The sequence below is a fragment of the Phycodurus eques genome, chromosome 6 (assembly GCF_024500275.1).
Source record: "Phycodurus eques isolate BA_2022a chromosome 6, UOR_Pequ_1.1, whole genome shotgun sequence".
Taxonomy (NCBI): Eukaryota; Metazoa; Chordata; class Actinopteri; order Syngnathiformes; family Syngnathidae; genus Phycodurus; species Phycodurus eques.
In genome coordinates, this window is record NC_084530.1 from 13,676,461 (window position 1) to 13,702,965 (window position 26,505).

Sequence of the window (26,505 nt, forward strand, 5' to 3'; positions counted from 1 at the left end):
AAAAAAAAAAAAAAAAAAAGATGGTCAGAAGGTAAAAGTAGGAGTACTGTTTCAACAAGTAAAACAAGGTACAGCCTCTGAAATGTACTTAAGTACATGAGTAAAAATTTAAAATGATTTTTTAAAACTGTCAGTTGCAATATACATGCTGATAACTTGGCAAAACTAGTGGTGTGCGATACTGCATATTTTGGGATCGATCCAATACCAAGGAAAAACAGGGCCAGTATCAGGATACTGATACCGATACTTTTTAATACGTAAGGTAGATGCAACATCAAATTGCTAGATCGCAATTAATTAAACTTTTTGTCATGTTTCCTACTTTATTATTCAGTAGTTAAAACCCAGGATGCAATTAGGACAATGTTTATTGGTAAATAGAAAAAAAACCCAGAGGTGTTTTCTTTCTGTTTTCTTTTGCAGGAGTTTTCTTTTTCATGATTTTTCACGTGTTTATGTCAATTTGTGGTGTTACCACTGTACCTTACAGCCTTGTTTTATTTTCAAATTGTACACCTTGCTGTCATTTTCGGCCTCAAAATATAGCCACTCGGCATTCCTCTAACTCGCTGCCATTCTTCTGCTCCGTATCTCTGGGGATGCGTCCATTGTGTGTTGGATTGTGGGAATGTCATATGGTCAGATGAAACCAAAATAGAACTTTTTGGTAAAAACTCAACTTGTCGTTGTTGAAGGAGAAAGAATGCTGAGTTACATCCAAAGAACACCACATCTACTGTGAAACATGGCGGTGGAAACATCATTCTTTGGGGCTGTTTTTCTGCAAAGGGACCAGGACGACTGATCCATGTAAAGGAAAGAATGAATGGGGCCATGTATTGTGAGATTTTGAGTGACAAATTCCTTCCACCAGCAAGGGCATTGAAGATGAAACGTGGCTGGGTCTTTCAGCATGACAATGATCCCAAACACACCTCCCGGGCAACAAGGGAGTGGCTTCGTAAGAAGCATTTCAAGGTCCTGGAGTGGCCTTGCCAGTCTCCAGATCTCAACCCCATCGAAAATCTTTTGGAGGGAGCTGAAAGTTTGTGTTGCCCAGCGACAGCCCCAAAACATCATTGCTCTAGAGGAGATCTGCATGGAGGAATGGGCCAAAATACCAGCAACAGTGTGTGAAAACCTTGTGCAGACTTACAGAAACGTTTGACCTCTGCCATTGTCAACAAAGGGTATATAACAAAGTATTGAGATGAAGTTTTGTTATTGACCAAATATTATTATTTCCCACCATAATTTGCTAATAAATTCTTTAAAAATCAGACAATGTGATTTTTGGGATTTTTTTTCTCATTTTGTCTCTTCATATGTGGGGTATACCTATAATGAAAATCAGAGGTCTCTCTCATCTTTTTAAGTAGGAGAACTTGCACAATTGGTGACTGACTAAATACCTTTTTGCCCCACTGTACATACATGCATGCATACATACATACATACCTATACCAATACATATATATCACAAATAAACACTTTACATAAATTTATGTGTACACCCCCACATACACAATTGTTTTTTTCCTATATACACAGTTAATGCTGTACATCTATGCTGCCTGCCCTCCATACCCATACCCTGTGTGTAGCATATTTTTATGAATTTTTAAAAATTGGTTTATGTTTGGGCATTGCTTTAATTCCTCACTCATGCTGTTCCACAGTTTCACACCACAAACTGATCCATTTGACTGTGAAGCAGATGCTCCCTTAAGTGACTCTTTTGTTTTGTGGGGGGGGGGGACAAAAACAGCAGTTCGATCCCTCAGGGCTCATCAGCTGGTTCAACAACAAACATCCCATCATCTTTAAAGGTTTCTGATACCTGACAACAACACACACTCAGTAAACAAAAGAGGCCACTTTGTTGGAGTAACTTACTGGTGACATTTACAGTTGCAAATATTTGATCCCTTTGAAATTACTGGACTGGATTTCTGTATAAATTGGTCGTAAAATGTCATCTGCTCTTCATGTAAGTCACAACATTAGACAAATACAATTTTCTTAAACTGATAAATCACAACGCATTATATATGTTCACGTTTTTACTGAACACAACATGTAAACATCACAGTACAGGGTGAAAAAAATATGTGAGCCTTTCAATTTAATAACTGATTGAGCTTCATTTGGCAGCAATAACCATAACCAAACGTTTTCTGTAGTTGCAGATTAGACCTGCACAATGGTCAGGAGGAATTTTGGACCATTCCTAGGTAATAAAGTTCGGATGACGTTTTGATGTTGGTGTGCGGTGCCTTTTCCCCCCTCTGCACATAGTGTTGCGTTCCTTCCAAACAACTCAACTTTAGTTTCAACTTTGCCAGTGGCGCCATGGAATATCCAGGTGCTCTTCTGCAAACTTCCCACCTGTAGCAATGTTTTTTTCAAACAGCAGTGGCTCATGTTGTCCTCCAATGACATTAATTCTCAATATTTTACTGATCATAGATTTGTCAAAAGACATGTTAGCCAGACGTTCTTTACCTCATTGAGAATTCGGCACTTTCTTCTTGCAGTCATGTTTACAGGGAGGCCACTGCTAGGGAGAGTAGCAGTGCTGAACTATCTTCATTCGGAGACAGTCTCTGTTATCATGGACATCAAGGCTTTTAGAGATACTTTTGGAACTATTTGCAGCTTCATGCCAGTTAACAATACTTCATTTGTGGGTCTTATGGGAGTTCTTTTATGCGAGGCATGGTTCACATCGGGCAATGCTCCTTGAGAGTAGAAAATAAAACAATTTGTTAATCTGTGTTTTTTTACTGGGCAGCTTTAACCAACACCTCCAATCCTGTTACATTGAATGGCCTTTTGGGTAGCTGACACTTGGCTCCTTTTAGCTCTTGAAGAAGGCACTAGCCTAAGGGTTCACATACTTTTTTTTTTTTACCCTCCACTGACATTGTGTGGGATTAAAAACATGAAAACATAATTGTTTGTGGAGCATTTATTTGTCCATTTTTGTGATTTAAGTTAGATGACATATGACCAATTTACGGAGAAATCCTTGGAATATCAAAAGGTTCATACTTTTTCTTGCAACTGTATGTGAGCTTACCCAATCTAATTCATCACATCTGGCTGACCTCACCACATCATCATCCTCGTGATACTCTGAAATTTCCTGCAAGCGTAGATTCACATATTCGTTTTAGCAATGCCATTCTCGATATTTGATGTGATCAGCCTATATGCAGAATTGAGTTTTTTAACTACAGAGATCCAGAAATCGGACAAACCAGCTCATCCTCGTCTGCAGCAAATGTCTCCATCTCCTGGCTCACACTAAGAAATAAACATAACAACATTATTATAGCATTTCTTCAGAACAGTTTGAACTTTCAGATGATTGGCTAGTGCTTGTTATTTTTGTTGTTGTGATTAAATTCAGGACTATATTTATTAATTCAGAACCTAGAAGCTCTAGAGAAGACTGTTATCTGAATGCTTGCCAGACTAAGGTTCTTCATAGATCAGCAGCTACTTTATTGCTGAAAATTAATTTATGCCAGATTAAGAGCTCTGGAAGTCCCTTTGGTTTTAAATGTGCACTATAAATAAAGTTGGATTGGACAACAATTTTGTTTAAAAAAAAAATACAGAACCGTAACTCACAGGGAATTTTCTCCACTCTTTCTTGTCCCTGAAAGAAGAGTTAACATCATTATACTTGACTCTACAATGAAGAGAAACCAGAGCAAACAAAAACAAACATCTGTGACTAATTGTGGACTTACTAAACACTCCATCGAAACAACAGGCAGAGACCAGGAGAACCAAGAAAGTGAAGCATCCAAAAACAACAGCCACCACAGAAACAGGGAGACGATTGACCACTGTGTGGGGACAGCAAGAAGGGAAACAAAATACATTCAATTCAATCCAAACAGAAGCAGGACTGGAATGACATTACCCTTTTCGTCTATATATTGTTTTTTGCTGCTGATGGCAGTGGTGTTGTCAAAGATGTCAGACACTTCACAATGGTACGTCCCTGCACTGCTCCTCCCTACAGACAGCAGGAGGATGGACTGGTCTGGTGGCTGATTGACCGTGTAGTAAAAGCTTCCTCGACCTTGGAGAAGAGTTTGGTTGAGGAACCACTGGTACCGTGGATGAGATCCCTTCGTCGCCTTGCAGTAGAATCTCAGGCCAATTACAGCATAGTTTTTTCCAATGTCATAGTCATAGTGCATCATCACTGGCCCACTAACACTTACTGTTGTTGATGAAAGACAAATAGAGAGACATTAAAATTGGTTGATCTCGCAATATTGGCAGCACCTTGGAAAAACAAACCTACCAACTTGTAAGGGCAACCACTGACTGAACGCATCCTCATTGCCATTATTGGCTTGGCACCGGAGGCATCCTAAGTGTCTGCTCAAAACCAATGGAACCTTGAAGGATGCTTTTGTCTCATTAACTGTCATACTGAAAGCCAATTCTGTCCTGTTGTAGAGGGAAAAGGTGATGGGCAGTGTCCCCCTGGTGGACTGGCAGGTGACCACAGCAAAATAGTTGTAGGAATCCTCCTTTAGCACCTTGAAGGAAATGTCAGGGTTCGACACCATGTCTGAGGAAATAAACATGTTGAAATAGGGTTTGTCAAGCTTCAGTCAAACGAAATCCAGTTCAGCAACGTATCTAAAAAAACTTACTACAGTGATCCATCTAACAATAGTATCCGGGCTCCCACTAGTGGTAAACAAAATAATCACTGAATAAACAGTGCATAATATGATGGCTTAAAGATTTACATTTTTTTTTTTAAATTCACTACAGTACATTTAAGTGCAGTTCAGTTGTATTTAACTTACAATACATTTGTATTTAATGTTTTAGATTTTTTTTTGTTTCTTTTCAAACATTTATTTAGGTACGATTACCTTTATGTGCAATACATTTTAAATGAATCAATATATAAGTACATTTAAAAAAAAATAAAAAAATAAAAAAAAAAATATATATATATATATATATATATATATATATATATATATATATATATATATATATATTTAAGTCCACTGTTAATGTTCAAACAGTGTGTATAATGTTACAGTGACTTACAATAATATAAAAGGTGCCATATTTTACCAAACCAACTTTTTCTGGTATCTGGGATGTAATATTTTATGGTGCCTCAGTAAACATGTGAAATATAAATTAAAATCATCCATGCATTCCTGAGTTCCAGACCTTTTTCTGCCAAGAGGCCTGAAATCAGGTCATTAGAATTTCTCGAGGTTCTCTACATCACTAGCGAAGATCTCCGCCTACCTCTCCTGAGCCAGCGCTGTCAACATAACAAACATGTGTGCTCTCACAAGTGGGTCTTCTACAGGGAGGCAGCCAATCAGCAGGAAAGGGGGCGGTCTCACCCAAATATGGACAAAGTGGATACACAACTGGGTCAAACAGAAGTAGCTGTCAAAGGGGCCTTTTCTGGACACTTGTATGACAAAAAAAAAGGAAATTGACACTTTTATACTAAATCCATGTTAGAGGGTTACTCTATGGAGGTCTAAGTAGGCAAAATAAGGGACCTTTAAATATACTTTTTGTAATAAAATCTGTCTCGCTTTTGACTAAAACTTGTGCTTACTACATTACTACACTAATGCTTTAATTATCGTGGTATGTTGTAAGTAAAAAGTATTTTTGAGGTGGCACTTGTGTAAAAAATGTCAGAACCACTGGTTGCCAGCCTGGCTGGTGACCAGTTCAGGGTGTACCTGGCCTCTCGCCCGTAGATAGCCCGCGAAACTAGTGAGGAGAAGCGGTACAGAAAATGGATGGATGGATGATGGTTGCCAGGCGTGGCACGACTGGTTAGCACATTTCCCTCACAGTTCTGGGGACCGGGGTTCAAATCCCGGCTGTGTGGAGTTTGCATGTTCTCCCCGTGCGTGCGTGGGTTTTCTCTGGGTACTCCGGTTTCCTCCCACATCCCAAAAACATGTGTGGTAGGTTACTTGAAGACTCTAAATTGGCCGTTTGTGTGAATGTCGGTGCGCATGGTTGTTTGTTTCTATGTGCCCTGCGATTGGCTGGCGACCATTTCAGGGTGTACCCTGTCTCTCGCCCGAAGATAGCTGGGATAGGCTCCGTGACAATAAGGAAGAGTGGCAGAAATGGCATCCATGGCAGAGTTCCAAGGTGAAAACCAATGCTGATTTAAAAAAAAAAAAAAAAAAAAAAAAAAAAGCAACAACATAAAGGCTTTTCTTACTTTTACAAAATGATTCCCAAGACTTTTGGGAAAATACTCTACAAAATGACGAGACGAAAGTTAAACTTTTTGGAAGGTGTGTGTCTCGTTACAGCTAGCATGAATGTAATAGCGGTTCGGGAAAAAGATCATCACATCAACAATGTCATGTTTGACCATTCAGGACATGTATGACTTGAAATGATTGATGGAACCATGAATTCTGGTCTTCACCAGAAAATCCTGAAGGAGAACATGCATGGTATGTTAATTAACAACTCTAAATTGCCCGTTGGTGTGACTGTGAGTGCGAATGGTTGTTTGTTTGTATGTGCCCTGCGATTGGCTGGCAACCAGTTCAGGGTGTACCCCGCCTCCTGCCCGATGATAGCTGGGATAGGCTCCAGCACGCCCGCGACCCTAGTGAGGAGAAGCGGCTCGGAAAATGGATGGGTGGATGGATGGAGAATTTTTAGCCATCAGTTTGTGAGTTCAAGTTGAAGCATGCTTGGGGTGTGCAGCAGGATAACGATCCAAAACACAACGACAAGTCAACTTCTGAAGGGTTTAACAAAAAAAGCAAAATGAAGATTTTGGAGTGGCCTCGTCAAAGTGCAGACTTGAATCCAATTGAAATACTGTTGCACGACCTTATAAAGGGCGTTCATGCTTGAAACCCCTCCAGTAATGCTGAATGAAAAGAATTCTGCAAGGAAGAGTGAGCCAAAATATCACCACTGAGATGTATGTGAAACGCTTGATTTCAGTTGTTGCTGCTGAGGGGGGCCCAAACAGTTATTAGGTTTGATGGGCAATTACTTTTTCACACAGCATAACAACCCGTTGTTATGCTAGTTATTGCGGCACATACAGGAAGCCCGCTAACCTGTTTTCCAGGTTTGGTCTCGTGACGTTATAGCGGATTGCTGTTGCAAACCTCACCCTGTCATTTCTATTGTGGTGAATGACAATGCCATGTTATACAAAACAGTCAACACAACCAGATGCTCTTCTATTTGTTCCTGGCAACAGCGCAAACTAGCATCGTTTTTATTACCTTTTCCACACAGGGCCAGGTAGCTTTGAATAGTATTTTTTCCATAATAAATAAAATGACCATTTAAAAACTACATTTTATGTTTACTTGGGTTATCTTTGTTTGTTATTTAAATTTTTTGATGAGCTTAAACAGTTTTCGTGCCCCTTCACTCTGACATCTCTCCTTACAAATGTTTTGGTTTGGTTCTCTGGGTGGTGTGCAACACAAAATACTCATCAGAGTGTCAGTTGAATTTTCCCCTTGAGGGATTTTTAACAGTAAAATAAATGTTGAAAATTTAATTGTATTACAATTCTAATTGTTTTTTTTCCTCTAAAAATAAAAAACGTATATACATTGAATGACGATTGAATTTAACCTTTGACTGTGATTTCCACTTCTGAGCTGTTTGATGTGAAGACTCTTGTGTCATAGTGGTTTGTAGCAACACACATGTATGAGCCGCTGTCGGCAGAGGTGGTTCTGAGGGTGACACACATCCTTTCTGAATTCAGTTTGTTGTATGGTTTTTTTTTTTTTTTTTCCAGGCGTGTTCGTCTCAGACAAAGATTTTCGACATTGGGAAATCGCTTACCTGTAGATGAAAAGCTGGTTATTTGTAACATAGTGGAGTTGTGATTGTGAGAAAGGCTGACCATTTACTAGCCACTTGTAAGAAACATGAGTTCCAGCTGTAAGAGTACACTGCAGCTCCAGTGTCCTCCCCTCAAAAAACTCATCTGAACCGGATTGAATGATGACCTCTGCACCTGCAACTGGCTCTGCAGAAGAGATGCAGTAAAATATGAGCTGTCATTTACGTTCCTGCAATGTTGTCATTTACGTTCCTGCAATGTCCAGTTAGAGTGGGTTACAGGTGACCATATTTATGAGCTTGTGCATATGATCTATGGTCTGGATATAATTGACTTCTATGAATAGTCATGTTGGTGTTTTATAAACAGTAATTACATACAAAGTTTGAGTTATAACCTTATCTTGCATTGCCCCCCTTTGTAATCCACAACCTAACCGTAGGACCAGAACAAGCAAAACAAATGGCAACATGGTGTGTGGTCTGTGACTTTTGACAACTCAAAAATGTTCCCATAGTTCAGGGGTTGGAAAAGTATTGCGCATGGGCCACTGTTCTTTAATTTTCCCCTTAATATTTTAATTTAACTTAATCTTTAACATTTCCCTTGTAGAACCACTCACCAATGACCTTGAGGTTGTGCGTATAGCTGACAGTGGGCTCCACTTGAGAATAGTTCAGTGCTCTGGCCACACACTCCAGGTTGCCTTCATGAAAAGTTCTGATAACAATGGGGAACGACGCAACATTGGAAATTTCGAACCCCAGCAACTTGTTGCGATTTCCCTCCCCGGGAAAACAAATTTGAGGGATTTATATGAGAGAAAACATTTAAGCACTTTTTTTTCAAATCATAAAATACCCACTTGAACAACTCCAGCAGGATAGTTTCATTCTTTGGGTAAATCCAGCAGTTGACAATTAAAGTCAGCAATGTCATTCACTAAAGCCACTGAAGGGCCAAACAACTCTGGCTGTCCCAATGTCTTAGCTAATAAAAGATATGTTTAGAACCTCCACAATACACAAAAAAGCATATCAAATACAACCACTTTTGTGATGAAGCATTCACTTACTGTCTTCTTTGCTGCAGTAGTATGACGCTAAGAAGCACAAGACACGCGTTTAAAAAAGTTTCAAGTACAATGAGTGCTGCAGTGCACTTTGAATTATTATCCTTACCCAAAAGCATGCCCACAAGAAGGTATGGAAACATTCTTGAAGAATATATTGAGGAAAATCTCTTTTAAGCTGTTTTGTAATAATATAGCATGAGGCATGAGTTCTGACAGTTTCTGAAGAAGACACACACACACACGTACACACACACACGCAATTCGTTGACACGTGCAAATAACTGATAACATGACGATACATCTCCCTCCCACAGCCGCCCACTCTGTCACAGTTACAGGAAGAACAAATTATTTCATACTGTGATGCTGTTATTTCATAGTCCTTCAACATACTGTACATAACAGTGAAAAGCTATTTCTCTTTGCTGAATTGAAAAAAAAAAAAAAAAAAAAAATTTTCACAATTTATTTGTCAGAGATTCTTAGTGGACAGTAATATTGCTCTTTTATATTCGTCTATAAAGGATTGCTTTAATGTTCTCATAAGCAATATTGGTGAACAGAAAATGTGTGAACTACAATGACATCATAACTGATCACAGAAAATGACAATTACAATAAGAAGGACTTGAAGAGTCAGATGATCATGTAGCGATCTCCAAAATCTAGAACAACAAAAAGAAAAAAATGTCACGATGTTGGCTTGTTGCTGAGCTACTGAAGAGCATTTCAATTGAAATATATTTCCATTCAAACCAGACAAATAAATAAATCATTTTTTAAAATTCTGGAGCCATAGTCAATGAATTTTACTCTGCACAGCTAACTACTGTTGATTTTTTGAAAATGTCATTGCAGTTTTACTTTCTTATGTTACCTGAGTGTTTATACAGCCTGTATCAGCCTGCTTGCCCTCCAAGTGGAAGATAGGTATAGACAAAGGCAGTACATCCGAAGTGGCACTGGAAGGAAGACTCTTTAACAAACTGCATTTTTTTTTTAACATATAATACATGTAGCAAAGTATGCATACTCACTCACTTTGGTGCTGAACTGGGGTGAAGACCTGAGTAAGATTGGTGGAGAAAGCCACATTAACTTCTGGAGCCATGAAAATTCCCCCTCACTTCTGCGCGCGCATGCACGCACGCACACACACACACACACACACACACACATATACACACCTTTTTTGTTGTCAATCGCCATGTACATACAGTAGCTGCTGACTGCCAAAGTTAGGAGGAGAAAGGAGCAGAATATTATGGCAATGATCTCCGTGGTCACTTGTGGAGTAGAAAGAAATAGGAAAGTTATTGTATTTGGACATATGTAAAGCATCCATCAATCCATTCATTTTCCACAACGACAGCATTTAAATCATTTTTCTGGATAAGAGTATGAGCTTTTTACTTGGTGATGTTTCAGGAGAAGCTGTTTCTCGGGGTGTGTTGTCAAGCACCAAGTCTGGTGAAGAATTGAAATGCATAATCACAAAAGGAGTGCACAAATATTAGATAAAAGGATATCGAATGTGCTTTACAGCTTTTAAAGGTATAATTTGGCATTTTAAAATACAATTCATAGTTTGAGAAACACAGTATAAAGTAATTTGCTGTCTTGTGCCATTCAGTAAAATCGAAGTGTACTTGGTATTCAGACTAGATACGGCAGACCTTCAAATCTCATCCTCTCTCATTTAACATTTGTAGAGAATTGTCAATTTATTGTTATATTTAGTCATTGTTGTGCAGTACTGTGCAGAAGCCTTAGGCCAAACATCAGATGTTTTGTTTGAGCAATGGTATAATGACCATATAGACCATAAACTTTACAACTTGAATGGCAGTCGATACAATGCGCAGCTCTGCCTTTGCATTTCTGTCCTGTCCTTGTACTCAGTACAATACAGTCTGACTAAAGCAATACAATGACAACATCAATAATAAAATAAGAACATGCGCTGCATATGCACTCGTCGCAGTATCTGTCACCGTATTTGTCCTCACAGTTAACGATAAATACACATTGGATTGTGTTTATGTTTACTATTAGCAACGGTATTTGAATGACAGCTAAAATGATTAAAGCTAATTAGGGTCGTGCGTGAGCTTGACTTTGGGCCAGAGGTAGGGTACATCCTGGACTGGTCACCAGCCAATCTCAGGGCATGGAGTAATGGGCAAACAACCATTCACACTCAAATTCACACCTATTGACAATTTAGAGTCTTGAATTAATCTGACATGAATGTTTTTGGAATGTGAGAGAAAGCCAAAGAAACCGTAGAAAATCCACACGAGCACGGGTAGAATGTTACTTGAATGTTACTTAAAGACATTGCCTGTACAATTAATAAAGAGTTCATGATGGTGACAGTTTGACCTGGAACAAATTATTTCTACTTAATACGTAAACACATCAGCCAGTTTGCCAGAATTGTGATCAACATTAAAGGTTCCTCTATAAATGCTATATACAGAAGTCGTATGGTAAACTACATAGCATAGGCTATACTTGGTTTATTTAATTAAAACATTTAGCTATATATACAGTAGTCCTACAAAGAGCAGATATCAATCTGCATACTGTACTGTAGTGTTGATCTTTTCACCTTTGACTTGGATTAGGACAGCTCGACTATCCAGCCAGGCACCAGAGTCGTCATATCTGTCCCTGGCCCTGCATCGGTAATACCCTGCCTCCTCGGGGTCCACCTTGGCCAGAATAAGAGTACGTCTCCAGTCCAGCAAGGCATAGTGTGGCCGGATATGCCGAAGATAGGAATCCATTTGTGTCTCAGAAGGAAGAGAGGACTCATTAAAAAGCCAAGAGAATAAAGGAAAAGACCCTCGACTGACATGACATGTCAGTCTGGCCGCAGCCAGTTTGGAGTCCGATCTGTAGAGATATTCAACTTCAACGTTTACGTCACCTCCAACTGGGACTAGACAAGCAGAGCAGAATGATAATAATAATTGAATTGTTAATAATAATTAAAAAAAAACAAAAAAACAGAATGAGCAATAAGGATAGTCCCTTCTCATGAGTAGCTCATACCCAATTCCAGTGTCAGAGGTTCACTCAGCAGCTCCTGCACCTCATTTTTCACCAAACACCGAGCCACGCCCATATCCAGCCCGGGGACCACAGCTACATTGAACCAGGCACTGACAGAGTCAAAAGCTATAACCGAGGCCACCACTTTATCATCCACTGAAAGAGAGAAGTTGACCGGAGGAGTTCCTCTGGACGCCCAGCAGGTCACGTTACCACGGTATCTCGTTCCCGTCTTTGAAGATGGAAAGCGAGATCTCCGGTTTCAAAAGATGGACTAAAGTATGAATGAGGACAGAAGAAAATGACGAAAGATGACAAGTAAAGTTAGACAACAGCCAATAAATGCAACGTTTGATGCCATTTACAGTTACTTTAGAAAATGACCGGAAACTACTGTACTAAAACCGCATGGTGCATGTGTACAGTATTGGTAGAGTGTCATCATTTTAATTCCTCCATAACCCATGAATTGTTTCCCTCCACAAATTTAGAACAAAGTACAGTATAGTGAGACAAATGTTATTCTCCAAATATCGACTCCTTTTTAAAAATTTATTTTATTTTATTTTTTTATTAATCCCAGAAAGAATTTTGGGAAGCAAGCCTTCTTCTGCTTGCTACATAAACACCAATTTTTCACATCTTTAAAATGCGAAATCACCACACATGATGGGGGTGGGGCTGTGTGGGGTTGCTCCCTTTATGTGTTGTGTAGTTGAGTTGAGCAACACAGCACATCACAAACATAATAAGGTTTTCAGGTCACTTCCATTGGCTATCGTTCGGTCTCAGGTCACATTGAGATTCGACCCCCAGCTCTCAGAAGCTCTCAGAACTGTGAGGCCGAGATGGTGAGATGCTAACCACCACTAACCACGCCATTGTGATGCCCTCGTGTATGAAGGCAAAATCATACAAATTGTGACTGAACATACAGTAACTATTTTCATTCATAATCTATACCTTTGATTGCCACCTTGACGTCTGAGCTGCTGGAAAACTTTTGGTCGTCCCGCAACCTGGACCATGCCATACATCCATAATACCCAGCATGCTGTGGAGTCGCCCTTTCCATCACAAGCTTATTCCCGGTGATGTGTAGCTGAGGATAGGTAGCAGAGGTAACCTGCATCCTGTTGAAAAACCAGGTGTAGGAGAGGTGGGAGCCCTTTGCAACGTCACAGCTCAAAACCATTCTGGAACCCTCGTATAGGACTGCAGGAAAGGGGTCAGAGTTCACCCTGGTATTTGATGCTGGAGCTGCAAATGAGATACAGTGCTAGATTATTAGTGTTCACACCAACCTAAATGAGCATCTTTAAGCTTGATACTCACTAACTACACTCAGTCTGATGCTGTTGCTCAGTCTTGTGCGTCCCTCGGTCTTTGCTTCACAATGGTACAACCCTTCTGATCTCACAGTGACCTTCAGTAAAAAGGAGGCAGACTGGTTGTCTTGGAGATATGTTCTCACGCTTATCAGGAGACCGTCCCTTCTCAGTTCATATGTGACTGGTGGAGAGAAGTCGGGCGCAATACATTGCAGAACCACTCGTGAACCAAGGTACGCCATGTCAGGACCATTGAGTAGCGGGTGAGAAGCTATGGATCCACCTGAGGAAATCCATGACATACACTGCAACTAGTTACTCACATGAAACTGTTGGTAGAAGTGGGACTGGGCATAATATTGCAATGATTAATTGATTGTTAAGAATTGGGTCAATTTTATGGACTTGACTGATAGAGGAGGCCAAATGGAGTACTCTCCTTGACTTCAGCCAGCAGAGGCGCTGTTGATTTAGTCTCAACTCTTGTGGTCTAAAGCAGTTCTCAAACTGGGCTCCCCGGATCCTTGGGATCCATGAGCCATAGTTCAGCAGTCCACAAAATAATTATAATTGCAATGACTTATTAGTTGTAGCATTTTTTAAAAGTTCTTACCTACTTATGGGGCCCAGCATGTCAATAAAAGCCAGTTATTCCTCCTCTTTGGGCCAATTAAAAACTCAGTGAAGCAAAGCAACCTCAGCAAAATATTTGCAGATTGGAAGTACATACAATGGGCGGAAAGTTTCCAACGTGGTCAAATCATTGCTTTTGCCACATGTAAATGGACAATGTTCAGCACAACTGACTCCACTCCTTTCTTGTCATATGCAAAAAAAAATTGAAAACTGAAACTGACTCAGCTCATGTTGACTCTTTAATAGCGCAAATTAAAGATACTAGTTGTTTTTTAAAAAAAATATATATATATATCCGCTGCAACGGTCATAAAAAATGCTAACAACAGCTACCAAATCGCGAAGTTGGCAACACTGATGATGTGATTCTAAACTATCTCCTCACAGTTCACAGCCATGATAATAGTAGAAGCATTGCACGACATCTAGCGATGATAGATAAATGTTTAATTTCATGACATTTAATTTGGTTGAATTCGTCCCCAGATCCAAAATGTTTGAGAACCCCTTGTCTGAAGAAGGACAACATGACGTCGGCGTGACACTCCCGGCAGCATTACTCTGTTCAATGCAAAAATGGCTTTGAAACAGGAATTTAGAACATTCAGAGAGCCATTCTACCATAACTGTTAAGATGATTAAAAAATAATAACAATTACTCTATTGACAGTTACTTTCCCCCACACTTGATCTGGGGAAATTAGGCATGATACTGTATTTGAATTAATATCTATATTACACCTTAACAGTATGGCAAGACAAAAAATACAAGTAGACCAAACTCCTTAACTAAAAGTATAATGGTCCAGGATGTGGTAAACGTATATAGAACATTTTAACATATTGATCATCACTGAAAACTAAAATGATATTGGTCCTTGGAGAAATTTTTATTAATTGTGGCAAAGTCTGTTTTCCATATCATTTTGCATTTTCTGCACAGGATCTTCATGAAATACATTTTTGTTGTTTGTTTTTGTGTTGTAATTTTTAGTTTTTGGTTTTCTGCTTGTGTACATGTTGGTTCTCTCTGTTTAGTTCAATGATATCAATCTCAAACAAATTACCATATTTTCTTCCTATTGGAAAAGGCAATTGTTCCACACTATTAAGCAAGTCATAGTTTTTATTTAGTTTGGGAAAACTCATCTTTCCGCTGATGAATAGCACGGAATAGTCCAATGACTCGTAAAAGGAATGCAAACAATGGATATTTAAATTTAACTTAATCGTATTGTTAAAAAAAACTATTTTGCCTTTAAGAGAAAATTTGTTTGTTCCCATTAATGTGTAAAGAGATATTTTCTCTGCGATTGGCTGGCGGCCAGTTCAGGGTGTACCCCGCCTCTCGCCCGAAGATAGCTGGGATAGGCTCCAGCACGCCCACGACCCTAGTGAGGATAAGCGGAACGGAAGATGAATGAATGAAAGATATTTTCTGTCAGGCCAATGAGTGGTACTAAGAGTGCAGCTGTTAAACTGGTATGAAAAAAACATACCAAACAAACAAACAAAAAGCAACAACATGCATTCCACCGCAGAATACAGAAAATACCATTGAAATTATGGCTGCCTAAACTGATGGTGTAGCCATCATCATCCCATGACCTCAACCCTGTTTAGAACCTTTGGAGTGTCCTTAAATAGAAGAGCTATGATGGTGGACTACAGTAGACCTTCCAGACAGCAACTAATTATTGAATCATTATATCAAATGCAGGCAGAAACTATCCATTAATTTACAAGCTCAACAGATGACAGAGGTATTAATGTGAAAAAAGAGCCCCTCGCATGTTAATATATAATTTGATCGGCAAATATGTGTATTGGGAAAAAATAGTGTTTTAAGTTACAAAAAAAGATTTCTATGTAATGCAAAAAATACGAATTTTTTTTCCTCAACCTATGCATGTATATTTTTTGAAAGTGTTTGGCATGATAATTTGGAACATGGTATTTTATCTTCAAAGCCAATATAATTATTTAGTATCAAACTTTGTTTATTCATTAAAAAATTGCATTGATTTTTGGGAATGTGAACTAAAACAGTATACATCAAAATCATTTCATAGTAAATTTCATTTAAAAAAAAAAATCAATATATTGTTTCTCTCACTCACCCAGAAGTGGCAACAAAAAAAGTGTGTGTAAATTCCTCATAACACAGCTTCAAATGTACCACTAAACATTTTTTTCTGTCTACGTGTACATGCGTGAATTCTCCTGCTGTTACGCACATGTTTGAAAAAGATAACAATTTAGACGTCATCTTTGACTTCACAGATGGCTTTAACGCTCAGTACTTTGATTATTAACAAGGGATACAAAAACATACACGAGCATATGAAATTTTCTCTCGTTAACAAAACGTAAAAATAAATTACCGTAATTTTTATAATGCGCATTTTTTACCCCCAGAAAATTGTCCCAAGTCAATAGTGTGCATTATACATATAGATATAGGAGAAAATGAAAAAGACTTTCACATTTTATAAATGTATGTCGACATCTAGAGGTTATGAAAAAGCTGGACACTTTCATTCCACTATGCCACCGCCCCCTAGAGGTTATGAAACAGTTGTACACTTTCATTCTAGTATGCCACCTAGAGGTTATGAAAAAGGTGTAGCCTACACTTTCATTCCAGTATGACAGGGGTACATATGACTGCATATATGTACAATTGTGCTCATAAGTTTACATACCCAGGCAGAATTTGTGAAACATTGTTTTTATTTTTTTAAATACGACAGATAACTGAACAACAACCATCATTTCTTAATGGTTATGTTTTGTTAAATGATAATGATTTTCTGAAATGCTTGACAGTTTAATTTGAATCCCATTAAAATAAAATTCAATGTGTTTCGCCTGGTCCTTCATGTTTTCTTAAAAGAATTGTACACATCTTACAAATTCTGCCTGGGTAATCAAACATATGAGCACAACTCATTTTCTCATTTACTAAATAAAAGTAGGGCTGTGAATTTCAAAATAAGAGCAAGTCAATAAAGGTATTATAAAGTATTATGTGTTCTAAGAAAGTGCTTAACTTCAGAATAATTCTTTGAAAAAAACTAAAACTTTTGATCATGTGGGTAGAAGCAAAATCATGCATTGTAAAAATGCAGTATACATAGGTTGAAAGGTTTTCCAGAATTTTGAGGTAAACTTTGGCGGTGCGCATTATACACAAGAAATTACGGTGGTATAATTACAATTAATACAGGAGAACCATGCAATAAAAAAGGGCATTACATTTGTTTTTACATTCAATTGATCAGGAACACATCGAGAGTATTATGTAATACTCAAATGCGGTGTGGGTCAGTGAAATGTTTTAGCTTCAGTGGGAGGAAAGGCTAATGGTCCAGTCATGTGGATTGAGAGGGCATTCTTCTAGCATGCACAGAGGAGATGTTTCTATGTCGGACCATTGTAGCATGCTTTTTCACCAGGAAACGCTTATCTGAACTGCTCTGTGAAGGCAAAGAAAAACATACAGTATATTAATTAATAAAGTAAATAAAGGCTGTTGCAGTTTATAAAAATATACAGTACCGTGCAAAGGTCTTACTGCACCGCTGACTTTGTTGCTTTAATTGTCTTTTTTCGCAGCAGTCATTTTTGAGACAGTAAATAGTAGGAAAGATTGACATTTTGGGTTCCATTCCATTTAGACAGGTTCCTGCAGCTTTACTTTGGTGTTTCCTTAGAATTGTTGTCTTTGTTTTTGGTAATAACTAAGTTTGCAATGCACCAACTAATTCTGCTGTGCATTTGACTGCATGTTACAGTATACTACAATAACTACAGTACAATGTTACCCCGCAGACTTGGGGTTCGCCATTCGCAAATTCACCGACTCACATATTTTTAGGGAACCTGTTGGCTGTTTTTGTGCTCAGGCTAAAGCTATGTCTAATATAAAAGTATTGCTTTGGTGCCATCTTGTGGCATCTCGATGCCTAAGAGCTATGTTGAAATGAGAGGAGGAGCTTCATTTAGTCATGCCATAGCCCAGTTTAATACAAAAGTAGTGCTTTGCCACCATCTTGGTTTATTTATGGGCAATTATAAGCCAATTAGTAGTGGACTTTTGCCACGAAGAGAGATTAGCAGGGAATACTGTATTTACAGTCTGTCCAATTCTATCCAACTTCACAGCAAATTTGAAACAACACGGTGATTTTACAATCAATAAAAGAAATACGGTAAAAACACGTTGATAGAAGTGAAAAGAGACAACAAAAGAACTGAAGACAAAATGTGTTTCACATTAACACAATGAGAAATATTCATGCAGCATCATTGTAGCATTTTTAAAACAATAAATTTACTTTTGCACAATACTGTACTATCTTTCAACTATTGACATGACTTACCATAACCAGCATATCTTTCAATCTCTCAATAGTCTTTTGATTGGCTCGTCCTCGTGACACATAGGAGGTTAAGACAATACTGAGGAGACAGAATGTTGCAATTCACTTTCAGGCACTGCCAGAAAATCTGATAAAATAACTGGATGATTTAATTGATGATAATTGATGATAATAACTTCGTGTTTTCAATTGTGAACATGGTCTATTACACACATTTTGGGACATGAGTCTCTCAATATATTATACTTTTCAGTCTACAGCTTGTAGGTTATAATGTTTACCAGTAATTATTTTTTATTTGTATAAATCTATGTGTATGTATATTTTGAGTGTCAGAATGTATTTCTCACTTTGAAGATGTAAGCATGTGTCTATTATATTTACGTTTTTTAAGAAGTTGACATACAAACATTTATTCACTTTCCATCATTAGGTTTCAAATTACAACATCTTGTGAGTTAACCAGCATCACAGAAGCAATTGTGTTACTCGTATACAGCAGTTGTTTTTCAGCATTTAAACAAGTAGACCACATGTGCGGAGCCGAGGCCCATGATTGTGGTTGAATCTACTTACATCTCAGCAAGTATGAGTGACAGTGCAAAGGCCTTGGACGTCATGTAGCGGATAATGGTTTTTGCCAGGCTTGGAAGACTTTCCACACACACTCCCGCCACATTTAACACACTTTGTCCATTCCCAAATGGGCCACAGGGGGAATATTGAAAGAATCTGCCACACCGAGGAACACATCATGAAATTGATCATTGAAGTACAAATGTAGGAATGAGTCTTCTGCAGTTAACAAAAAGTACATTTTAGCGTCCAGTGGGGTTTGTTCCTGGAAGAGGGTGAAGCCCAGGGTGGTGGCAGCCATGACAAGGCCGAGCAGCAACATGAAGTGGAATAAAACGAAGGAGTTGGAGGCTCGAAACATCCTCTGTTCTGCCACACAGCACCGCAAGACTGTGAACTGACAATGTGAAGATGTGAACTTTCATCCGAAATATAACTGAACCGTCACCGTATTGTTTCTACATTGTCATTTTCTTATTTTTCTAAAATTATTGGACTAACAATGGCCTGTGTTTTATAAAAGGCATTGAGATGACATGATGAGTCATTTTAGCTAACCTTCTTGATGTAGAACGTAGCTGTCAGCGTGATAGTTCCTATCAGGGGCAGCAGCGGGCAGAAGTAGACACCCACCCAGGACACCGTTTGACCGTAGACCAGATCCAGCACATTGAAGGGAACCAAGAAGTGTTGCTTCCCTAATAACTTGGCTAGTAATGATGAGCGGAACTTCTCCTGCACCAGCCTGATTTTCGATAAAGAGAATGCAGGGATTACCCAAATTGCTTGGTACAATTTATCTTTACCTTCAAAACGGAATGATCATATAAACCCACTTCCTGGGGTAGTTCACGAGGAAGGCATTGCAGACAGTGGCAAGGAAGTTAAAGATACAGAGCTTGTACAACTCGCTTCCAAATTGATTCTCCGTGCACTATGGGACAGAAAGAACAATGTTTAAGGTGTAATGGGTTTTTCATATTAATACATAATGGTGTGTTATACGGAAAATGACGGGGCTCCAAACACCTTGGTAGGCTCAAAAGCATAAGCGAACTAAGCATCTGCTTCGGACCCAAATACCACTAGGGGATGGGGGGGGGGGGGGGGGAGTGGCTGGGTGCAAAGGCAAATAACAGTCAACAAATCCTGGAGTAGTACTTTTGATCTTTTTGCCACCTTGTTTCATCAGGTACAGTACCTTTGTTCACTCACATCATTTAGGTATTTACTTGTGATTTTATCCATTTATCTATCCATTTTCCATACTGCTTATCCTCACTACGGTCGCAGGTGTGCTGGCACCTATCTCAGCTGACTCTGTGCGAAAGGCGGGGTACACCCTGAACTGGTTGCTAGCCTATGACGGGGCACATATAGACAAAGAAAGCAGAGTAGCTGGAGAAAACCCACACAGGCACGGGGACAACATGCAATCTCCACACAGGGGAGACTGGATTGGAACCCGGGTCCTCAGAACTGTGAGGCAGATGTGCTAACCTGTCGCCCACCGTTCCACCTTGTCATCTTGTATTTAATTCAATACCCTATTTAGTGCATTTTATATTACTTATATACAGTATCTAAGGGACTGAAGTTGTTCTTGCTGTTGCAGTTTTTCATGCTGAGTACTGAATATTCTCCTTCTTTCTCTTATGCATTGTCCCGTTAGGGGTCGCCACTCACCATTGCTCTGGATTGTTGACCCCAAGTATGTAAAGTCCTCCTCCCTTGCTATCTCTTCTCCCTGCTGCCTCACTCTTCCCCTGTCATTCATGTGCATATATTCTGTCTTACTTCGGCTAATCTTCATTCCTCTACTTCCTTCTCCTCTCCTCTTTTCTAACTGTTCCTCCACATGGTCCCTGCTTTCACTGCCGATCACAATGTCATCTGCGAACATCATGGTCCTCAAAAAAAAAAAAAAAGACTACTTTTGTCCAGCTTTGCCGAGTGCATCAGCATCATGATTGTCGGAGACAATCGTCTCCAAGTGAGTGAGCAAAAGCACTGGTTCATAAATTGCCATGACAGTAAAACCCATCTTACTTGCTCATGTGTTGTTGTGAAGACAAAAAATAAGTAGATCCCCAGCGAGGCGAGCTTCAAAAAGATGCTCCTAAAGAAAGACAATGTGAGTTCAGCTGTGTGCATGTAGAAGAGGATTTCCTTATATTATAATACAGTATATGCTGTCCTTCTTACCTCACCAGTGTGATATTGACCTGCATGGTGAAAGAGTAGTCTTCAAAACTCGAAATCTTTCGGAAGATGTGAGGGAGGAAAAGGTTGACAAAGGTGATGGTGATCGGTGGGAGGTACTGGAGGAGCAGACTGACCAACCAGTAGTGATTGCTCTAGAGAACACAAGATTTGGGGGTGTCACAAAGAGAAGGCTTTTCACCAAGAAATCAAATCTTATATAGCATATAACATGAACTCCTACTATCTTTCTGATAGACTGTGATTTTTCGGTAGCAAAGTAGATGAGGTAAAACGCTCCACCCAGCAGAGACAAAACGAGCAGGTTGAAAGTGATCCGGAGCAGGTGGAGACGCACCCACTGCCACATTGTCCTCCGTGCCTCATACTGGGAGAAACGCTGCTCCTCCAAGTATAGCTGAGAAGATAAAAAATGTTCCACCCCCAAATTTCATTTTCGCACCCTTAATACTATTGATTGTAGTAATTAGATTATTATGACAGTGATACCTTGGCTTAATTTTAATTAATTTACTTATACATCAAATACATACATCATTTAAATGAATTAAAATTCAATTAATCAGTCCCCCCAAAAAATGTTGGTCACGTTTTTAATCAAGACAAATACCACAGCATTGTATAAAAACATAAAAGAGAATGTAAACAAATAAACTGCGTTCATAAAGTGTAAATACTGTAGGTTGGCAAAAGCTGGAAGTCACAACAACAATTGTGCACCTTAGCTGTGTGCCTTTAAGGGGTGTGGACTAGTGAGGGATGTTAGGAACACCGTTTGTATTTGTGTTGTGGACTGTTTGATTTAATTGAATCATCATTTGAGTACAGTTTTTTAAATTTTATTTTGCTGAATAGATACCAGCTCCGCTGTGACCATAATGAGGATATGTGGCATAAAAAAATGGATGGATGGATTGATATTTAAGTGGAGTGTTAAGGTTCAAGCTGCAAAATGTTATAATAGCTTACAATACAATTACACATACCTTTTAGGAGTAAAACGGCTGTCTCGTTTTCTATGAAAACCCAGGCTTACTACGCTGCTGTATTTTAATGTTGCTCATTATTGAGGTAGGGTACTTGGAGAACAAAGTACTTTTTAAGGTGGTACTTCATGTAAAAAGTTTAAGAACCCCTGTCTTATAACTTGTGTCGCTTCAGGAACTGCCAACCCAGTTTCTGAAATCTGTATGAGCCCTAGCCACCAGTACAGAGACATTTGAGGGTCAAAAAAAGGGTTGCCCCAGTGCAAGTGTAAAAGTTGATATAGAATCAACATGCAAACAAGTGACATTAACACAGCCAGCTAAATAACTATGTAATATTGACTCCCTTGTGAGTCTTTGCCATGAGGTTCAACAAATAACAGCTCCAGCCTAAAACAGGTCTCGCAAATTCACGCATTTACTGTTCTTTATTAATTTTTTTTTGTGAAACCTATTTGCCATTATTCACCGAAAATCTCACCTATTCACTGTTTTTTTGTGCTCAGGTCAAAGCAATAAATACAATACTTTGGCTCCAGGAACTCTGTGAAAGGGAATTAATGACCTTTAGTTTGACAACAATCGTGCTTTGCCACCATCATTTGGCATCTTGGTGCTAAGGAACTATGTTGAAGTGAGCTGACAGTTTCATTTTGACAAAAATACCTCTTATTCAACTCATTTACAGGCAATTATAAACCGTTTTTATCATGTATAAGAATGAATTACTCACAGATTTCACTACTCGTTCCAGGTCTCAGTCCCTTTCTCCCCTGAATAGTGAGGGTTCTCTGTATTATTATAAAATCTGTGATATTTTTTTCGGAACTATTGTTGGACCAGCGTTCCTGCCACAGAATTGCTGTTCAAGTTCATCCCACTGAGGTTAGAGATATCGGGTGCTTCTATTACACTAAACCTTCCTGGACCGAGTTTCCCATCCATCCATTTGCTGTACCACCGGGATTTGAACCCCAGTTCTCAGAACTGTGAGGCAGATGTGCTAACCAGTCATTCACCGTGCCGCCGGACCAAATTTTGTTTCATGTAAATATATGAAAATGTTGAATAAAGAATTCTAAATATTTGACAGTTGAAGATTCGTTTTAAAATTTTATGACCCAACTTTAAAATTGGGCGGCACGGTAGATGACTGCTGATTTATTAGCACATCTGCCTCACAGTTCTGAAGACCCGGGTTCAAATCCGGCCTTGCCTGTGTGGAGTTTGAATGCTCTCCCCGTGCCTGTGTGGGTTTTCTCTGGGTACTCCAGTTTCCTCCCACATTCCAAAAACATGCATGGCAGGTTAATTGAAGACTCTAAATTGCCCGTAGGTGTTAATGTGAGTGTGCACGGTTGTTTGTTTATAATATATGTGCCCTGCAATGGGCTGGCAACCAGTTCAGGGTGTACCGCGCTTCTCGCCCCAAGTCAGCTGAGATAGGCGCCAGCACACCCGCGACGCTAGTGAGGAAAAGCGGTTCGGAAAATGGAAATGAAACTTTAAATATAGCTATCCATTCACCTTGAGATCATTCCTCAGGAAGCTGCGTTTGAGCGTGGCTGCATCAGCATCTTGGATGGTGAAATCCCAGCCACAAAAGATCTTATAGCTCACATTCATCCTGGAACGCTTTCCCAGCATCCACGTGTGCTTGTAGCCAACTGTTGTTCTAGTTATCATTGATAAAAAAAAAAGAAAACTCAACAGCGGTTAAGATGCAGGGGACGATACTTTGTGAACAATTACTGTAAGTTGAGACAGAATAGCATTTATAGTTCATATTAATGCATTGCTTTCAGTATCTTAGCTAATTTTAGGCACAATTACAAACTAAGGTGATAATGAAAATAAACAATAACAACTTGTATCACATTGCATTGCGGCATATCTTTGAATCATTTAACACCGTAAAATTATCAATGACACTCATGTTAGCACAACTTGAGAGGCGTTCATCAATATTGAATACTAAAGTACTGCTGTTGTTCCAAGGTCACAATTGCCAAAAGTAAAAACAATGATACCAATTACATGCCACCGAATCAAAATGATTCTGACACTGTGATTATTTATTGGACCGCTGACCTACGGATCTCTATGATGACACTGAGGAGGAGGATAGCCAGTATTCCACTGAAGTACAGCATTGGGGTATTCAAGCAAGGATAATTGAGTGAACCACGTGTATAGAAACCATAGAACACTGGAGAACGATCCAGGTAGCCCTGAGTAGATGAAAGAGTTACAGTAAAAAACAAGAGAAAAATAACCTAAAACATAGCATGCACACAAACACAAAGAACATTACCGATCCCAGAAAGAAATCCAGAACTGAGTCATTGCCTCCAAACTTCAGTGGGTCCTGTGAATTCACACACAACAATGCTTTGTCAATCTAAGTCAGTTGCGGTTTATTTCCTGTCATATCACTCTTTCTGCTGACTCACCATTTTTGTTGTCGCTACCATAAAATGTTGTAGGCCCCAGAATAAAAACCCATATTAGAGCACAGTGGATTAGATTCAGGTATACCAGATATCGAAGGAATACAAAATAGGCATTCACGCCCACACCAAACCGGCCTGAAACAGATCAGTCAATGTGAGGTTTATTGAATTACTTAATATCACATATCATCATCATCATACATACTATATACCGTCTAAACCAGTGGAGGACACTCAGGGTAAGCAAGGCCTTCTCTACCATTAAAACCACTAACCTACATTTGCGACCTAAATTATAATATTTGTTCCATGAAATTGTATTAATTTATTCACAACACTGTACTTTTCTCTTGGCTGCACTGCTTCGAGTACTGTACATGGATGTTGGGGTTTTTGTCCAATCAGATTTCAGTGTTGCCATGTCAAACTAATCTGCTCAGGGCCTTCAGAATCAGTAGTGCTGGCTGATTAACTTAAACTACATTAGCTATGAGACGATTTCTTTACCCAATTAGATTCCAAATTCATCCTCACATGGCCAAGCAAGCTGGCCCTCGATGTGATCAGCATTTTACCATCCTCTGATTGGTTGCTTAGAGAAAGCCAACTTTGCCAAGCAAAAGATATATGTAGTGATCTGCAGACATTAATACATTTAATAATCAGCATATTTGGTAAGTAGGATGTATTTTATTTAATGTATTTAATAATCAGCATCTTTGGTAAGTGGGATGTATTTTATTTAAATTTTTTAGGTTTTTGTTATGTTTCTTGATAAATATTGACTGAACTGCGTGGCACAATTGTATGCTGTTATATTGTGTTTTAGTATGGTATTGATGGTTTTTATTATTGGGTTTTAATAGTGGTTGTAAGTTAAGAGGTGGTTCAAGTCTGGGAAGTTCCCACTGAAGGCCCAGGTACCAAATGCACCGCCCGTCACTGATTTGAATAATCTGTTTTATACCTTCAATGACATGTAGTGTGTGCTGCCATGGTAACAGTCCTGAGATAGCTCCTCCCAATTTAGACCACACCCTCTTGGTGTTGGTACTCTGGCTCTGCCTCCACGACTCCAAGAAGCCAATGTTGCTGGTTTGCATCTTCTTTCTGTTCCTATGAGAAATCCCAAGAGTTGTAAAGAAAATATGGAATTTAAAGACTTATTGAGCAGTGGAGTAAAAAAAAAAAAAAAACACGATAACCAATAATGCAAATTTCCAGTGCAAAGTGAAGAAATAAAATAATAAGAAGCATGCTGCCTCATGTGTGGTCAGCTGGCCACCTGGCATGTCTTTTTCCTTGAATGCACATGGTAAGACTCCTGAGTGGCTGTGTAGAAATTTTGTCTCTTGGTCCTCTGGACAAGTGTCCAAGCTCCTCATCAACCTCTGAAGCATCCTGTCTGCTCCGCTCAGGCCAGAAAAACTGGATGCTAGGCAGCTGGTCGAATATCTCTGTATGATAATACTCGCAGGAGTCTGACGACAGGGTGGAACAACCGCTTTCTTTTGGAGGCACAATAACATCAAGAAAATCAATTAAATGAGAGAGTGACAATTTTGCTTTGGCTTTTTAAAATGTTTTAAACCAAGAGTCTGGGGAAAAGAATCCTCTAGTCTCCCACACAGATAACAGATGTACAGATACATTTGGAATACAATGTTGCGTTACCTGATAAGAGTCTTGTAAAGTTGACATTATTCTCCATTTTATCCCACAGAATGAGCTCCTCAATTAAAAAAAAAAAATGTACCAACGCAATATTGGTCACAAACAATTTTTTACACAGAAAACATTTTCTTCTGAGCAGCCACCTTGCTATAATAAAGTTAGTTCCGCAGTCTCAGTCACAATATCCTGTTTTAGACATTGCTGTTGAGTCATATTCACAGTTCCTTAGT

The 26,505-nt window shown here is 39.0% G+C and overlaps 2 protein-coding genes across 7 annotated transcripts; both read right to left on the reverse strand.

The window, feature by feature from the left end:
• Positions 1 to 1,707: 1,707 nt before the first annotated feature.
• Positions 1,708 to 9,227, reverse strand: si:dkey-93h22.7 (platelet endothelial cell adhesion molecule). 3 transcript variants are annotated; one of them, XM_061680074.1, is made up of 12 exons: positions 9,058 to 9,227; positions 8,952 to 8,978; positions 7,876 to 8,062; positions 7,660 to 7,763; positions 4,331 to 4,603; positions 3,941 to 4,246; positions 3,765 to 3,863; positions 3,643 to 3,670; positions 3,267 to 3,312; positions 3,086 to 3,151; positions 2,509 to 2,609; positions 2,110 to 2,391 (listed from the first exon to the last, which is right to left on the reverse strand). In XM_061680074.1, the coding sequence occupies exons 1-11, from the start codon at positions 9,089 to 9,091 to the stop codon at positions 2,547 to 2,549; spliced, it is 1,233 nt and encodes a 410-aa protein (XP_061536058.1). In that variant the 5' UTR covers positions 9,092 to 9,227; the 3' UTR covers positions 2,110 to 2,391; positions 2,509 to 2,546. The 3 variants fall into 3 exon arrangements, with proteins under 3 accessions (XP_061536059.1, XP_061536058.1, XP_061536060.1); XM_061680075.1 differs by lacking the exons at positions 2,110 to 2,391; positions 2,509 to 2,609 and adding an exon at positions 1,708 to 1,843; XM_061680076.1 differs by lacking the exon at positions 2,110 to 2,391 and having other exon boundaries at positions 2,546 to 2,744.
• Positions 9,228 to 9,362: 135 nt separating this feature from the next.
• Positions 9,363 to 26,436, reverse strand: tmc8 (transmembrane channel-like 8). Of its 4 annotated transcripts, none has more exons than XM_061680461.1 (25): positions 26,276 to 26,436; positions 25,887 to 26,109; positions 25,569 to 25,711; positions 24,601 to 24,736; positions 24,463 to 24,514; positions 24,240 to 24,379; positions 23,676 to 23,823; positions 21,386 to 21,559; positions 21,145 to 21,296; positions 20,989 to 21,058; positions 19,776 to 19,873; positions 19,498 to 19,684; positions 19,179 to 19,336; positions 18,940 to 19,095; positions 18,364 to 18,442; positions 16,099 to 17,457; positions 13,347 to 13,625; positions 12,975 to 13,271; positions 12,012 to 12,285; positions 11,566 to 11,898; positions 10,365 to 10,418; positions 10,139 to 10,237; positions 9,989 to 10,017; positions 9,829 to 9,913; positions 9,363 to 9,616 (listed from the first exon to the last, which is right to left on the reverse strand). In XM_061680461.1, the coding sequence occupies exons 1-16, from the start codon at positions 26,310 to 26,312 to the stop codon at positions 17,353 to 17,355; spliced, it is 2,058 nt and encodes a 685-aa protein (XP_061536445.1). In that variant the 5' UTR covers positions 26,313 to 26,436; the 3' UTR covers positions 9,363 to 9,616; positions 9,829 to 9,913; positions 9,989 to 10,017; positions 10,139 to 10,237; positions 10,365 to 10,418; positions 11,566 to 11,898; positions 12,012 to 12,285; positions 12,975 to 13,271; positions 13,347 to 13,625; positions 16,099 to 17,352. The 4 variants fall into 4 exon arrangements, with proteins under 4 accessions (XP_061536445.1, XP_061536444.1, XP_061536442.1 ...); XM_061680460.1 differs by having other exon boundaries at positions 9,993 to 10,017; positions 25,569 to 25,717; XM_061680458.1 differs by having other exon boundaries at positions 25,569 to 25,717.
• Positions 26,437 to 26,505: the final 69 nt, after the last annotated feature.

Excerpts from the sequence above, each read along its gene's own strand:
- si:dkey-93h22.7 (XM_061680074.1), bottom strand. The coding sequence starts at position 9,091 with ATGTTTCCATACCTTCTTGTGGGCATGCTTTTGG. Across the intron at positions 3,152-3,266 it reads CTGCAGACGAGGATGAGCTG|GAAATTTCAGAGTATCACGA; the intron begins GTTTGTCCGATT and ends CTACGCTTGCAG. Across the intron at positions 2,610-3,085 it reads GATGTGATGAATTAGATTGG|AGACTGTCTCCGAATGAAGA; the intron begins GTAAGCTCACAT and ends CCATGATAACAG.
- tmc8 (XM_061680460.1), bottom strand. The coding sequence starts at position 26,312 with ATGGAGAATAATGTCAACTTTACAAGACTCTTATCAG. Across the intron at positions 24,380-24,462 it reads TGGATTTCTTTCTGGGATCG|GGCTACCTGGATCGTTCTCC; the intron begins GTAATGTTCTTT and ends TCATCTACTCAG. Across the intron at positions 19,096-19,178 it reads ACCCCACTGGACGCTAAAAT|ATTCTTTCAATATTCCCCCT; the intron begins GTACTTTTTGTT and ends TCGGTGTGGCAG.